This window comes from Hippocampus zosterae, chromosome 1 (genome assembly GCF_025434085.1).
Source record: "Hippocampus zosterae strain Florida chromosome 1, ASM2543408v3, whole genome shotgun sequence".
In the NCBI taxonomy this organism is placed as follows: domain Eukaryota; kingdom Metazoa; phylum Chordata; class Actinopteri; order Syngnathiformes; family Syngnathidae; genus Hippocampus; species Hippocampus zosterae.
The window spans coordinates 8,465,646-8,480,334 of NC_067451.1; the positions used below are offsets into that span (position 1 = coordinate 8,465,646).

Consider the following 14,689-nt stretch of genomic DNA (forward strand, 5'->3'; position numbering starts at 1 on the left):
CGTTGAAAACTTCCCTGCCGCAGATACGCCGCTACGAAAGCGCTATTTTTCCCATCTATGTTTTGGCCCCATCGCATTTATTCACGTTCATCCGCCTCTCGCTTGCCCTGCAGAGCGCCGCACCACTCGATGCGTGTGGGTGTCGACTGCAGCCAACACGAGGACGAGTTCTAGGTGCGCGTGTGGGTTGGCGAAAGAAACGCACCCGCCGTTGTGTGGGATTGCCGACGTTGTGCCCAAGTATCGTTTTGTGCGCGCATTTTTGATTTATGCCCATGGCTGGATGCGATACCGTCGCGGCGCTAACGCTAGGGTCGACATTGAGAGAAAGGCGAGCCGCGGAGACGAAAAGCTGAAGCTGGGAATATGTTGTCGGAGTGGAAAGTACACCGCAAGTCTCCTGATGTTAATTCAACACCCCCCGGGGTGTTCATTTTAACATGAGAACTTGTCGGGATGCGGGAACACTATATTGCGTTACCGTAACATTCGGGCAAGTGTTACATGTTCAACGCTCAATAGTGTGTTACGGCAACAACAGCCCTCCTCAAAACTCACTTGTATTCTCAGCATGACTTAGATTTGTTCTTGATTTTACTGCTTGGTGCTTTCTACCGCCTTTATTACGGATTCGTCTTACTGTTTATTGTGTATGTTAAATCGCTCCATGTACAGCACTTTGTATGCAGCGATGGCTGTTTGAAAGTGCTCGAGAAATACTGTTGACTTGACTTGACAGTGCAGTAATAATGACACAATTGAGTGTTAAATTAACACTAATGAGTGTTATAAAAAAAAAAAAAAAGTTCCTGAAAGTTGCTAATTCATTTCCAGTGCCCACACATGCAAAAATTCCAGCATTTTTCCTCACAGGAGGCAGTGGCAACGCTAGACATGACATATTTGACAAGACCCCCCCCAACACCATGTCTGGATCGTGTAGCTCAGGGGTGCCCCAACTTTTTGGATCAAAGATCTACTTTTCGATCAACTAACCTCACGGGATCTACCCTTACCGGCGCGTGCACGCACACACACACACAAATTTAAGATTTACCTGCTTTATTTTATTTTTTAAATATTTTTTTGTGTGAAAATGAGACTGATTAGTGTGCAGTGTATATTAACACAAAAAATATATTACTAACTTGTACAAAGACACACAAATGGTTGTTTGTTTTTTTTCTTCTCGACACTCCTCGGATCTACTTGGGACCCGTCTTAGATCTACCGGTAGATCAGGATCTACCTAATGGGCACCCCTGGTGTAGCTGGTTGGATGCATTGATCATCGGGTGGATCTTTGGACCACCATCAAAATCAGATGGCAGCAAAACAGAAAGAAGAATATGGACACAAGACGATTAACGTGACATACTCAAGGCCATTTCCTGTCGGCCTAGATAGCCAAATGACAAAAGACCAAAAGTTTGCATAATTTGGCACTCGGATAGCAAGTTGGTGACGCCTTGTCGACGAGATTGGAGAAAGAACGCTTGGCTTTTTGTATCATCTAATTTTTGTTTACATTTTGCAGAACAAATACATGGTTTGGGTGCGGTAGAGGGCTCCGACAAGTTCACACATACGCGGGATTCGGTATCCATCCATCCATCCATTCTCGGATCCGCTTATCCTCACGAGGGTCGGGGAGGGTGCTGGAGCCTATCCCCAGCCCGTCTTCGGGTAGTAGGCGGGGGACACCCTGAACCGGTTGCCAGCCAATCACTGGGCACACACAGAAGAACAACTATCCGCGCTCACACTCACGCGTAGGGACAATTTTGAGCGTTCAATCAGCCTGCCACGCATGTTTTTGGAATGCGGGAGGAAACCGGAGCACCCGGAGAAAACCCATGCAGGCCCGGCAGGATTCAGTAAGAACCATAATTCAAGGCGAGTGAAAAGCAAAGTTTGAATCAACATGCAGCTCATCGCTCTTAAGATGCCGACATCTACTTGGACCAAAACATGTTCAACACCGCGTTAAATGAACCCGCTTGGCCGTGTGGCCCATGTGGCATCACAAAAACTACAACGATGATTGGCCAAGTGGCCCATGCGACTGGTCAAGATGTCCACATGATACGGAATTGGAATTATCGGCTAATTAATGTGGCGGCCCGGTAGTCCAGTGGTTAGCACGTCGGCTTCACAGTGCAGAGGTACCGGGTTCGATTCCACCTCCGGCCTCCCTGTGTGGAGTTTGCATGTTCTCCCCGGGCCTGCGTGGGTTTTCTCCGGGTGCTCCGGTTTCCTCCCACATTCCAAAAAACATGCGTGGCAGGCTGATTGAAGGCTCTAAATTGTCCATAGGTGTGAGTGTGAGCGTGGATGGTTGTTCGTCTCTGTGTGCCCTGTGATTGGCTGGCAACCGATTCAGGGTGTCCCCCGCCTCCTGCCCGAAGACACCTGGGATAGGCTCCAGCACCCCCCCGCGACCCTAGTGAGGATCAAGCGGTTCGGAAGATGAATGAATAATTAATGTGACCTGTTATCTCACTGGTGAACTTTGATGACATTAAGGGCGTGATTTCATTTCCAATCGAGGGTTGAATCCAGGCGACAGCGCTTTTTCACAACGTATCAGTTGTGAAAGCCCCGGGGTGATGTTACAGCAGCAGTCCAACAGTCCGTTTTGAACACCGTCCACAAACTTTTAGCACCGGTCGATTTGCGGCGTAGTGTTTGCGATTTCAAGTGGAAGCAAGTAGCCGCTCGCTGTAAAGAGGAACCGAGGGAGGAACGTGCGGAGCAATCAAAGCAAATGCGGGAGGATGTCAAACAAAATGTTTCAGTGCAGCACCGCGCACGCCTCCATGCCGCTTTTGTGATTTCCGTGGACTCTTCCTGTCACCAGCCCGGGTTGTTCTGCCTTTCAGCCTCAGCGTGTTCCGCTCGCGCTCCTTTTTGTCCTCTTCTTGTCCTTCACATCCTTATCTTGTATCCTGTCTTGTCCCACCGCTGCTGCTGCGACATCCCTTTTTATTCATCTCTTGTTCTCTCCTTGCCTCCCCGGGCGTCACTCTCTCTCTCTCTCCTTTTTTTGTCTTTTCCCTCTCCGTCACGCCCTGTCCTTTCTCCTCCCACAAGGCCTCAGCCTGCAACAACCCCATTAACGAGAGCGCGCGTGTCACGCGCCTGTGACCGCATGAGACCAAAAATACAGCTAATGAGCTGATCTTCAGCGCCGGTGTCAAACTGCTGTCACTCACTTTGAAATTGGGCTCGTGACACGGAAAGAGCAACGTCTCTCCGCACGCCGGCGCGCGGCTTGAACTGAAGACGGGTGCTCTCAGTCAGTCGCTGTTGTGCGTTTGTGTGTTCACTAATGAGCCTCGGCCTGACACGTGCGCTTGTGTTTTTCGTAGCCGTCCGAATGAGTGTTGATCGATAACTGCCGGCCGTTTGTGTGTGCGTGCGTGCGCCGTTGTGGGCGCGCGCGTGGATCGATCACTCGCCATCTCCTCTTTGATACCTAATGGAGACTGACAGCACAACTTTGACCCGCGTTGTGTGTTCGTAATATGAGCTGCAGCGCACAAAATGCCGTGAGAGAGAGAGTATTTGCACGCTTTTCAAATTCTTTTTCTGCAGCGTGACCACTTTAATGTTTAAGGTGATGAAAGAAATGTAAATGCTAGGCAAAGACCACCCAAGTAAATATGAAATACACGTGTTTCGTGTAATACACGTGTAATTAATATTAAGAGGGTAAAGTGTTCAAAGCTATTGCTCACTGTGTAAAAAAAATAATTAATTAATTAATTAAATGTACTTGCAATGTTTCAAATGAATTCCACTCCACTTTTCCCAACCGACATCATCACACGACATGCAGCGAGTATTGATGACGTCAGTCTCGAGCCGCCTTTCTTTTTCCTTTTACCCCATGCACATTTCTGCATTTTATATTTTTAGTTTTTTTTTTGCTTTTTTTTCTGTGCGGATCATCTTTTACAAATGAATGAGCCTGGCAAAAGCTGCAGCCCAACCACACTGAATCAAATTGTAACCCCGCTGAGTCAAACCGAAGCGAATCGTTCCACTGAAAAAGTACTGCTCTTGAATTGAATCTTTTCATACCCCAGGTATCGTATTCATGTCTTTTATCGGCGAGATACGCCCCCCCCCCCCACCCTCTAAGCGAGAGCAAAGAGTCTTCAAACGTTTGTAGGCAAATTCTTATGTTCACAAGTGCAGGTTTCCTTATATGCTGTTTTGTACTTAAAACACTCCCTCTCTCTCACACACACACACTTGCACACACAGACACACACACACACACACACACACACACACATACTGTGGTCTGGGGTTCAATTCCGAGTTCGGGCCCTCCTGGGTGGAGTTTTCATGTTTTCCTCGTTCTTGTGTGGGTTTTCTTTGGGTGTTCTCCCAACATTTCCCAAAACATTCTTGACTTTGACTTGACCTTGACTTTGACTCTAAATCACAGGTGTCAAAGTCAAGGCCCGGGTGCCAGATCTGGCCCGCCACGTCATTTTATGTGGCCCGCAAAAGCAAACCAAGCAAGTTTTCCATGATGCTTGCTAAAGTCTGAGCCGAAAATTTCAAATTATCACACGTAATCCACAATAACAGTCGTTATTCGTGACTTCTGATTTTAAAACTAGTCATCCATCAATTTATTGTGCGCTGTGTATGTAACATGTGGAGGCGATTAAACATTGATATGGCTTCCCAAAATTCATAACGGCCCTCCAAGGGAAACCGTAACTACAATGTGGCCCGCGACAATATTTATTTTGACACCCCTGCTCCCAATTCTGCCTAAGTGTGATAGTGAGTGCAAATGGTTGTTTGTCTGTGTGTGCCCTGCGATTAGCTGCCAACTGGTTCAGGGTGGTACCCGCTTATTGCGCGACGGCTAAGATAGGCTCCACCCCGTAAACTCGCGGGTAAATGTGAGTAATACAGGACATCTCCTATCCTTTAGTAAAGGTTATTCCGGAGTTTGCTAAAGGGTGCACGGAGGCACCTTTCCAAAGTGCATTTCGAGTTCCGACGTACTTCCGGGTCATCTGGTTCATTTAGGGAAGGGAAGTTGTGAAGCTACGAGCAGAATATAAAGAAGCCCAGTGAATCATCTTGCAGACAGGCTTTGGCGCAGCCCCCCCACACTCGTTTTCCTTTCGAGTGTGCAAGCTGGGTAACGAGGCCGCCGTGTGCACGATTCGCAAAGCGCCTGCAGTCCGCCGGCCGGGCGACCACATCCTTCTAAAGCGAGGCCTCTGCTCATCAAATATTTGTAATGGGGCAGGTAGCGGCTTTTGACAGAACCTTTACTTGCATTTTCAGGGGTCTAGGCACCAAATTTACTTCACATGGACCACGAGGTGCCCTCAACTCGAATTACCCACGGTGCACATAATCCTGGGCCTGGCCAGACTGCGCAGAGATGAATTTTATCGGCGAAATGGCCGTGGTGAAAAGGCACATTACTTGACAGAGCCCGTTGGTGATAAAAGGGGCGGCCTTAGCGTGTGCTCCTTTCCGAGAATAACCCATTGGGCTCCTCCTCCTCCTATGTGGGAGTGGGGGTTGCTCTTAGGAGCTAATGAACGCAGAGGCCTAATAAATCTGAATGAGGTCATGCCTGGTCTCGAAGAAATCTCCAAAAATGTCTCAAAATAATGTCGCGGCGTAAATGAATGTGGAATACAAATGGCAACGAAACGAGCTCTTCTTTATCGAGCGGGTCAGAGGTCAACTGATGGTTCAAATGGCCGAGTGGAAAAGGGATGAGCTGAAAAATTCTTCCTCTCATTTGGGGATGCTTATGAAAGATGTAGCCAGTTGCGGGAGAGCCACTGCGCGCAAATCGTGTCATGCCCGATCCCACCTCGGCTGATGACTATTTGAAACCACCGCTAGCTATTCGCAAAATGTTCTTTGCATCGCAAATGATTCAGTAGCGTGCAGGTCTAAAATTTCCATGACGTCTGAGACAATGCGACGGATTTTGAGGCACTTGCTTTTTTTTTTTGGTTGCTTTTTTTTTTTGCAGCATTACAAACACAATTCATGTAGCAATCAACAACAACATGCTAATCACATCAGGACATTCGAGACAAGCGGCTGTCATCACTCTCCTTTTCCTGTGCGTGCGTGCGTGCGTGCGTTCGTGCATGTGTAAGGATTATCCAGCAGCGCACCAGAATCAGATTTGGTCCGTATGCTCCGACGAGCCACAAACCCGCTTCCATTCACCCTCCTCCCCGTCACTAGCAGGAGATTAGGTGTCCTTTCATGCACAAACCCTTACAGGCAGAATCCCAAAAAGGGGATGATAGTTCAAAATGACATTAACAGTTTAAAAAACGTGCGTTGCTCTACCCGAGTAGACACTCATCCGTTTCTTTTCCTGTACAAGTCATGTGTGCTATGTGTGTTGGAGTGTCTATAAATAAATACACGGGGGTGCATGAGACAGGATGTGGTCGCCATGGTGCAAAGTCCTCCCACGCCTTGCTTTAACTGTGCCTCCGTGCTAGCGGTCAGAGCTACATGTTTGCGCATGACGCCCCGATGCGAGGGTGTGTCTATTTCAAGCCTCCCAAATATTTATTTTCTCTCTCACTCTCGCTCTCGCTGCCCCCCGCTGGGCAACGTGCACAAGTGCCCCTTCGAGGTCCGGGCCTGGCGCGATGGCAAAAACATGAGCAAGCGTGTGTGAAAAGGTCACAAGGTGCCGGCGTGTGTGCCTGCATTTTGATGACTAAGCAGCTAGTGAACAAAATCGCCGGCAGCTATTTACGAGATTTATACAAAAGCTTTGTGGTGTCATCAGGCGTTTGATTTTCAGCTTTTGTTTGTTTGTGCTTTTTAGTCGTCCTTCTCAAGGATGTTGGAGTTGAATGGTCTTTTGGGGGGTGGAGGGGGTTCCCGGGAGTGGTTGATTTTGGGGGTCGTTCAACGCGGGCGTAGATCCGTCCAGACGTAGCTTTTTTTTTTTTTTTCCGGTTTTGATTCAAGACAACGTATCAGTTTGTGAATAATGCTTTGCCGGTGCCGCTGATCAAATCTGATGGTGATCTGAGTAACCGCACAACAACAATATTTGATATTTTTGTAACAAATGACATGGAGACACTAATGAGTAGTGTTGGGGATTATGTGTTAACCCCCCAAAAATTAATAATAATAACATGTTGCAATAATATATTACATTTAGGTGGCAACAAAGTAGTAACATAATGAGTTATTTCTCTTTTTGTAATATTATTACAGTTGCTGAGTCCAGTAATTTTGTTACATTGTCGCAACACAAAACTAGATGCAAAAAAAAAATAAAGACATGAAGAGAAAGCAGCCCATTGAGAACATAGATTGTACAATCGAGATTTATTTAATTATTGGACCAAATATCAGTTCCAATATTTGTCTTTAAAAAGAAAATCTTGATCATTGTAGTTAAGGATTAATTAGACGACGTAGTTAACTAGACGTAGTTAAAGATCCTCATTACAAGTTAACTTCATCCGGCTACTGTCATAAAGTCGGCATTTTCCTTTTAACTCATTCAGGACCAGCCAATTCTAGACCAAGTCTAAAAAGACGTTTAAAAACGTCTTTGGGAGTGAATGAGTTAACCCTTTCGGGGACAGCGGCTACTGCAGTGGACGGCGTAACGTGTGATCAGGTTGCAGGGTACATGAAAGGGTTCAAATGTTCAAATACATAAATCGCAGATCCTTTTTTTTTTTTAAGTCACTTGAAAATAGTGAGAAACTCAGACGGTAATATCGTAAAGAAACGTTGCAAGTAACTGATAATATGAATTGTATTACATTGCAACATGTCAAAAAATGACGTCATTTGAAGAGGCCCCTACAGAAATTCCACTTTGTCTATTTTTTTTTAACCTTTTGTTTTTAATCGAGTAAAACTGGCCGAATAAAACAAAGGTAAGATCGTTGATTGATATGAAATGGCGCGATTGTTTGATTGAAGTCTAAGAGCGAGTCACAGCGTTGAAGCTTGGTTAAAAAAAAAACCCCAAAAAAACAGAAGCGCACGTGATGTGCGTATGTACACACCGACGCACACGCACGCACGCAAACACACCAGAGGGGAGTGGTGCGTATGCGTGTGTGTGTGTGTGTGTGTGTGTTCAGGTAGGAACAAGCCTATTTCCTTGTGGCTATAAATATATTACTCGTGGAACCTGTCTAACTGGCACCGATAGTAAACACACGCAGACGCTAAAATGAGGGGGAGGGGGGGGGTCCTTTGAGCACACCTGCAGGGGTGTTGCCAACTAACAAGGTGTGAGAGGCAGGAAGTGACCGCGTATTGTTTGAGGAGCCGCGAGCGTGGAATGCGAGTTGCGGGCTGGTCCGGTCTGGCAGCAGCTCGAGAGCTGTCATGCCTTGCTTGACCTTTTTCTGTTAGTTTCGTTTGTTACTTTTTCAATCATTTGCTAAGTAACTAAAAAAAAAAAAAAGGAATAATTAATCCACTGAGGTCCATGCCGCGCATCGCCCGCCGATGCTGGCCCTCTGCCGAGCGAGGTGGTGCTGCTTGTCTCCCGCGTGGCTCGGCGAGGATGAGCAGCTAAGCCAAGAGGACCGACCGGAAGCCAATTTGGTTCAGAGCTTCTATTGGAGCCACTCTGTGGAAGAGGTCAGTGTGACCGCGGAAAGGAACGCATGCTTAGTTCGGTTGTGTCGGGTGCAGGAATAGCAGTTCTGGTGGTTCTGATTGCTCACTTTGGACTTGGCCCTTGTGCGCTCGTGCCGCTTTTGGAACAAAGTCCAAGCAAGCCATAAATGGGAATGCCGCAAGATAGCTTGCGGTGCTCAACTCAGCACTCCTTGACAACCTCGCAAGTGTCACTTTCTGAGTACTTTGGACCCCCCCCCCCCACACACACACACACCTAACTCATTCAGTACCAGCCAATTCTAGACCAAGTCTGAAAAGACGTTTAAAAACGTCATTGGGAGTGAATGAGTTAACTAGCAGCCTCCATTATTTGCACGCTGAGTCGACACGAGTGCCGGTGATGTGCAAAGAAAGCCCCCCCCAGGAATCACATCCAAACATTGACGGCAAGGGCAGATTCCAGCCCGCGTTGTTGTTGTTGCTTCTGGAAACTGCTGTCTGTGTTTGTCGAGTATGCTGAGACAGAAACCGCTTCTCAAGGCAAACAAGCAGAACAGTTTCGCCATCCGCCTTGCTCGGTTGGTCGAGGAAATCAAACCCGGTGTTTGGCTCGAGTAGATGTAATTACGCATAGTCTCTTGACGAGAAAGTGCTCCGTTGTGCGTTCGCCGGCTGCCTCATGTGCGTTGTCTTCCCTTATATGTGCTTGCGCAGAAGAGCGTGAAAGAGGGAAACCTGTTGAAGCAGACGAGCTCCTTTCAAAGGTGGAAGCGCCGGTACTTCAAGCTCCGTGGAAGAACGCTCTACTATGCCAAGGACTGTAAGGTAATTGCCTCTGTCAGCCGCCAAAAAAAAAAAAAAAAAACGCTTCCCCGTTCAGAATTACTGCCAAACCGTCGTCGTCGCTGCCCATTTTTGTCAACGTGTTTTTTTTTGTTTTTTTTTTAAAGTCTCTTATTTTTGACGAAGTCGACTTGTCCGATGCCAGCGTGGCCGAAACCGGCACCAAGAACATCAACAACAGCTTCACGGTGAGCGTCACCTCAAATGATGCCGCCCGTGACTTCTCGGTGAGGCTGCGTTGCTAATGCCTCACCTTTCCTCAGGTTATCACTCCTTTTCGCAAATTGATGCTGTGTGCTGAGAACAGGAAGGAAATGGAAGACTGGATCGGGGCCCTCAGGTCTGTCCAGAAGTGGGAAATCTACGAGGTGAGTGTTTTTTGGTGGTTTGGGGGGGGCATTTGGACGGACCCTTCGCGCACGCTTTCTTCCTCCCGTTCTCCGTAAAGCAACGTCCTTGTAGCGGCAACTTACTATCCTTTTGTCGCTATGTCACCAGCGCATGTAGGTTTTGACTCGTGCTTTTCTTCGACGGGCTTTTCCTTTCCACGGCGACAACAAGGAATACACTAGGCCGCCATCGTTGATCCAAAAAAACCCCCGAATCTCTTTATTTTCTTGAACACAAATTAAGGCTTTATCAAATGGATTAATAAAACTTATACAATACACTTAAACGAAATACGAAATCAGTTCCCATAAAGTACGAATTAAGCAAACATGAAGTACGAAATAAGCAAACACGAAGTACGGTCAAAAAAAGGTGTTGCTCCATGCCCTACTGTCTTCCTAAAGATGTTTACATAAATCTAGCCTCTTAACAGACTAAAAACAGGACAACCAATGGAGCCCAGATACTTCGATGTTCTTAATAAATTTGTTCTAATAAAATATCAAATATAAACCAAACGCCTTGCATCTATTAAATTCTAATTATTCAAAAGGCTGCATTTATAATTTAACCAAATTTTCCTTATGGCTCTAACAGTCCTTTTCAAGGCAAAGCACGCGTTTGTGACGGCTTCCTTCTCCGTGCAGGCCAGCCAGTTCAACGTGGAGCATTTTTCGGGAATGCACAACTGGTACGCCTGCTCGCACGCCCGGCCCACCTTCTGCAACGTCTGCAGGGAGGCCCTGCCGGGCGTCACCTCCCACGGCCTTTCCTGCGAAGGTACGCTTCCACGCGCGCGCCACGTTTTCCAGGAGACGTGAGCGCCACTTTTGACTTGCCGTCTTGCCAAAGTCTGCAAGTTTAAGGCCCACAAGCGCTGCGCCGTCCGCTCCACCAACAACTGCAAGTGGACCACGCTGGTCTCGATCGGCAACGACATCATTGAAGATGAGGAAGGGGTGTGTGTTTTGTTTTTTGTTTTTTTTTGGGGGGGGGGGTGATATCCTGACACTGTGGTGGGTTTTTTCCCCCAGGTGTCCATGCCCCACCAGTGGCTGGAAGGCAACCTGCCCGTCAGCGCCAAGTGCGTGGTGTGCGACAAGAACTGCGGCAGCGTTCGGCGGCTGCAGGACTGGCGCTGCCTCTGGTGCAAAGCGATTGTAAGAGCGACTCGCGGTTCCATCGACTCTCGCTTTGCCGATGCCAATTAGAATGAAAGAAGATACGAGATGATGTCAACTCCATCCCACGCTTGGACTTCAAAAGGCACGCGTCGGTGTTTTGGTCCGATGAGACGGCCGTTCCTAGCGTACACAAAAACACACGCACTAAAAGCACTGGTATTTGTAAAGGTTAGCCGAGTGTCATCGGTTGCATTTCACATTTGCGCCGGAACACGGAATTACTCTGGAGACCGCTTATTTTCCTGACGTGCGTGTATTTGTGTTTGGAAACACATCAGGTCCACAGTAGCTGTAAAGAACAAATGGACAAAGTCTGCCCCCTGGGTCAGTGCAGAGTTTCCATCATTCCTCCCACTGCACTTAACAGCATCGACTCTGATGGTGAGAGCCCCCCCGCCTTCCACCCCCACACAATGTCTTACCGGCCTGTGACCCTCGCCGTTTTTTTTTTTCTTCGAAATCAACTCGCTGCTCGTTAGGCTTCTGGAAGGCCACGTCTGCGTCCTGTTCCAGTCCTCTCCTGGTTCTCGTCAACTCCAAAAGCGGGGACAACCAGGGTGTCAAGTTCCTGCGCAAGTTCAAGCAGCTCCTCAACCCGGCTCAAGTCTTTGATCTGATGAACGGCGGTCCGGAACTCGGGTAGGGGGTTCTCGCTCTGCTGTCCGTGCTCAACGTTAACGTTTTGCACCACGGGCGTTTCCCTCATCTCGTTTTGTGTTCCAGCCTGCGCCTCTTCCAGAAGTTTGTGACGTTCCGAATCTTGGTGTGCGGGGGCGACGGCAGCGTGGGCTGGGTGCTTTCGGAGCTGGACAAACTCAACCTCCACAAGCAGGTGAGAGCCGAGAAAGAGAGCGATGAGGGCGGGTGAGGGCGTGATGTCACAACATCATCAGCAACGGTCCGTTTTGTCGTTCGACGAGCTTTTGGTTTGAAAGAACCATATGCTAATATGCTATATTAGCAAGGTAGAGCGACACGAATATAATTGTCAAGTAGTCGCCTATAGGACCCGAGACTAAATGTGTTTTCACACCTGCACCGTTTGGCCGACTTGATGAATATGAAAATGCCAACATGTTTCCTGTTTGATTTTTTTTTTAAATGCACTTTATACATTTGCGTGTTCCGAAAGAGTGCGACCAGTGCGCAATTGCACACACGTACTTCTTAGCGTGAATATTTCTATTCCCTTTTTGCATGCCCTCATTAGGGGTGTTCACACGGCACACATATTTGCACCGACGTCTTTTGTTGCGATATTTCTTACGCCGGAGCAAATTTTGTGGAGCGTTCACACGTAAAAAGCTGCTGACTAAAGCGACGCGTGTTTACCCCGGTGCAGCCGGCACTTTCTGCGGCCATGCAATACGATTAATACGACTAATTACAATTAATACGATTAATACGGAAATAAAACAAAGAGCTGTCGTGTCGGTTCCTTTTACAACATACACTTTATTCATTTGTTTAACTCAAGCAACGACAGGCACGTCCTTTTCCTTCTCGGTCTCTGTGCCTTCTGCTCGAGAGGCATTCAATGACCGCCCCCGAAAATCAACGATGACTTCAATGACACTCAGAAAAGCAAACATCACGCACCAAACAGAAAATCAAGAGAGGAAATCACAAAAGAAATTCTACACAAACAACTCTGAGACAGTCCAGTCCCCTGCAAAAGGAAAGATGACGGAAGTACAACAGAGAACGAAAGCAACGCATTCTCCCCGTACGTAATCAACTCTTCTCATGCGTAGCGAGGCTACCGCTGTAGCGTTCACACATCCCATTTTTTACATCGGTGCTGCCCCGCAAACGAGCATTTGCTCCGGAGCAAATGTTTAAACCACCTCCTCAAGCAGTGTTCAATTTGCTCCGGTTTAAGTCAAGTCAAGTCAAGTCAACAGTATTTATAGAGCACTTTCAAACAGCCATCGCTGCATACAAAGTGCTGTACATGGAGCGATTTAACATATACAATAAACAGTAAGACGAATCAGTAATAAGTAATAAGTAATAAGGCGGTAGAAAGCACCAAGCAGTAAAACCAAGAACAAATCAAAGTCATGCTGAGTCGAATGCCAAAGAATACAAGTGAGTTTTGAGGAGGGCTTTGAAGATGGGCAGCGAGGAGGCTTGCCGAATGTTCAGTGGGAGGTCATTCCAGAGAGAGGGACCAGCAACAGAAAAGGCTCGATCCCCTCTGAGCCTCAGTTTAGTTCTTGGTACGTCTAGCAAAGACTGGTCCACAGACCTGAGGCGCCGGGCAGGGGTGTAGGGGCGTATGAGCTCAGAGAGGTAAGGTGGCGCGAGATTATTCAGAGATTTGAAAACAAAGAGGAGGATCTTAAAAATAATTCTAAAATGAATGGGGAGCCAGTGAAGGGATGCCAAAGTAGGAGTTATGTGCTCCCTCTTACGAGTACCAGTCAAGAGGCGAGCAGCGGCATTCTGTACCAGCTGAAGGTTTAAGCCGTTTTCAGGGGCTACACCGGAGCAAAAGTTGCCGTGTGAACCCCCCCCCCCCCTATTAACTGATGAACCTTTTCATGCACCAAGAAAAAGAGAACCTGTAACCTGATAACTTGATGGGCTGTCCCTGAAAACGGTTCGTTTCGTTGTGCCGTCGATGTCATTCAAATAAGCCTGTTTGTATTTTGCCCCATTAGGAAGCTCTCCAAATCCCAACAGCTCACGATGGCATCTGGTTGTGGTCGTGGTGCCAAGTCAGCCGCAGGGCCCGCCGGCCCACAAAAGCTCATAAGCTGCTGTTTTCCGACAGCCGCGCATTCTTGTTGCGGTGCTTAGTCCTTGATACGGGGCAATGTCAGCCGTCTCTCGGGGCGCCCTTCAGTTCTGGCCCCTTGGGAGGCAAGCCTGGCGCTTGCCTCCCCCTGTCAACTAGATGCCCCTTTGACGCCAGCCTTCCCCCCCCCCCCCTTTTTACTGGTTCACTTCCCTGTGCGTGCGCACCTTTGGAGTGAAAGTAATTGTAAAATAAATGTTGTCATTTCATCTCATCGGCACTTTGGATGAGTGTCCGGCCGGAAAGACTGATTACATTTCGGCTCAACTTTCACACCCGTGATGTGTCCATTTACCGGGAATGCGCTTTGAGATCATGTATGACGCAGGTTTTGCTCACGCACGCTTGTGTCAACATTTCCGGGCATATGTTCATACCGTGGTGTGACTTCCCCCCTCTGTCGCTCTTCCGCCTGGGCAGTGCCAGCTGGGAGTGCTGCCGCTGGGCACCGGGAACGACCTGGCCCGAGTTTTGGGCTGGGGGGGCCTCTGCGATGACGACGCTCAGCTGCTGCAGATCTTAGAGAAGCTGGAGAGGGCCACCACCAAAATGCTCGACCGGTGAGCAACATTGTACTCAAAAAAAGAAACTTCCTGTCAAAAACTGGACTTATCCTTCCATTGAATGCAATTTTGAGGCCATCCTTCCTCCTATTTTTGACCTGTGTGTGTGTGTGTACGGTCAGATGGAGCGTGATGACCTACGAGGTTCCGCCCACCTCAAAACGCACGCGATCGACGAAAGAAGAGGACACCCTCGATTCTCCTCTGCAGGTGATTGAAACTGATGCTGATCAGCAGCGTCGCCATCATCCTGAATATCATCTCAGGAATATCTT

The 14,689-nt window shown here is 48.0% G+C and overlaps 1 protein-coding gene across 5 annotated transcripts in view; it reads left to right on the top strand.

Moving 5' to 3' along the window:
* The window catches only part of si:dkey-172j4.3 (diacylglycerol kinase eta), a 31,076-nt gene that overhangs the window by 3,693 nt on the left and 12,694 nt on the right, over positions 1–14,689 (top strand). For 3 of the 5 annotated variants that reach the window (XM_052065830.1, XM_052065855.1, XM_052065848.1), the window contains exons 4-14: positions 9,346–9,456; positions 9,582–9,662; positions 9,738–9,842; positions 10,512–10,644; positions 10,717–10,823; positions 10,899–11,024; positions 11,327–11,429; positions 11,528–11,687; positions 11,772–11,880; positions 14,272–14,411; positions 14,537–14,624. In XM_052065830.1, coding sequence (XP_051921790.1) covers positions 9,346–9,456; positions 9,582–9,662; positions 9,738–9,842; positions 10,512–10,644; positions 10,717–10,823; positions 10,899–11,024; positions 11,327–11,429; positions 11,528–11,687; positions 11,772–11,880; positions 14,272–14,411; positions 14,537–14,624 — 1,263 coding nt within the window. Of the gene's footprint in view, positions 1–8,342; positions 8,650–9,345; positions 9,457–9,563; positions 9,663–9,737; positions 9,843–10,511; positions 10,645–10,716; positions 10,824–10,898; positions 11,025–11,326; positions 11,430–11,527; positions 11,688–11,771; positions 11,881–14,271; positions 14,412–14,536; positions 14,625–14,689 lie in introns of those variants that run through there. The other 2 variants (XM_052065839.1, XR_007962446.1) reach the window with 2 other exon arrangements.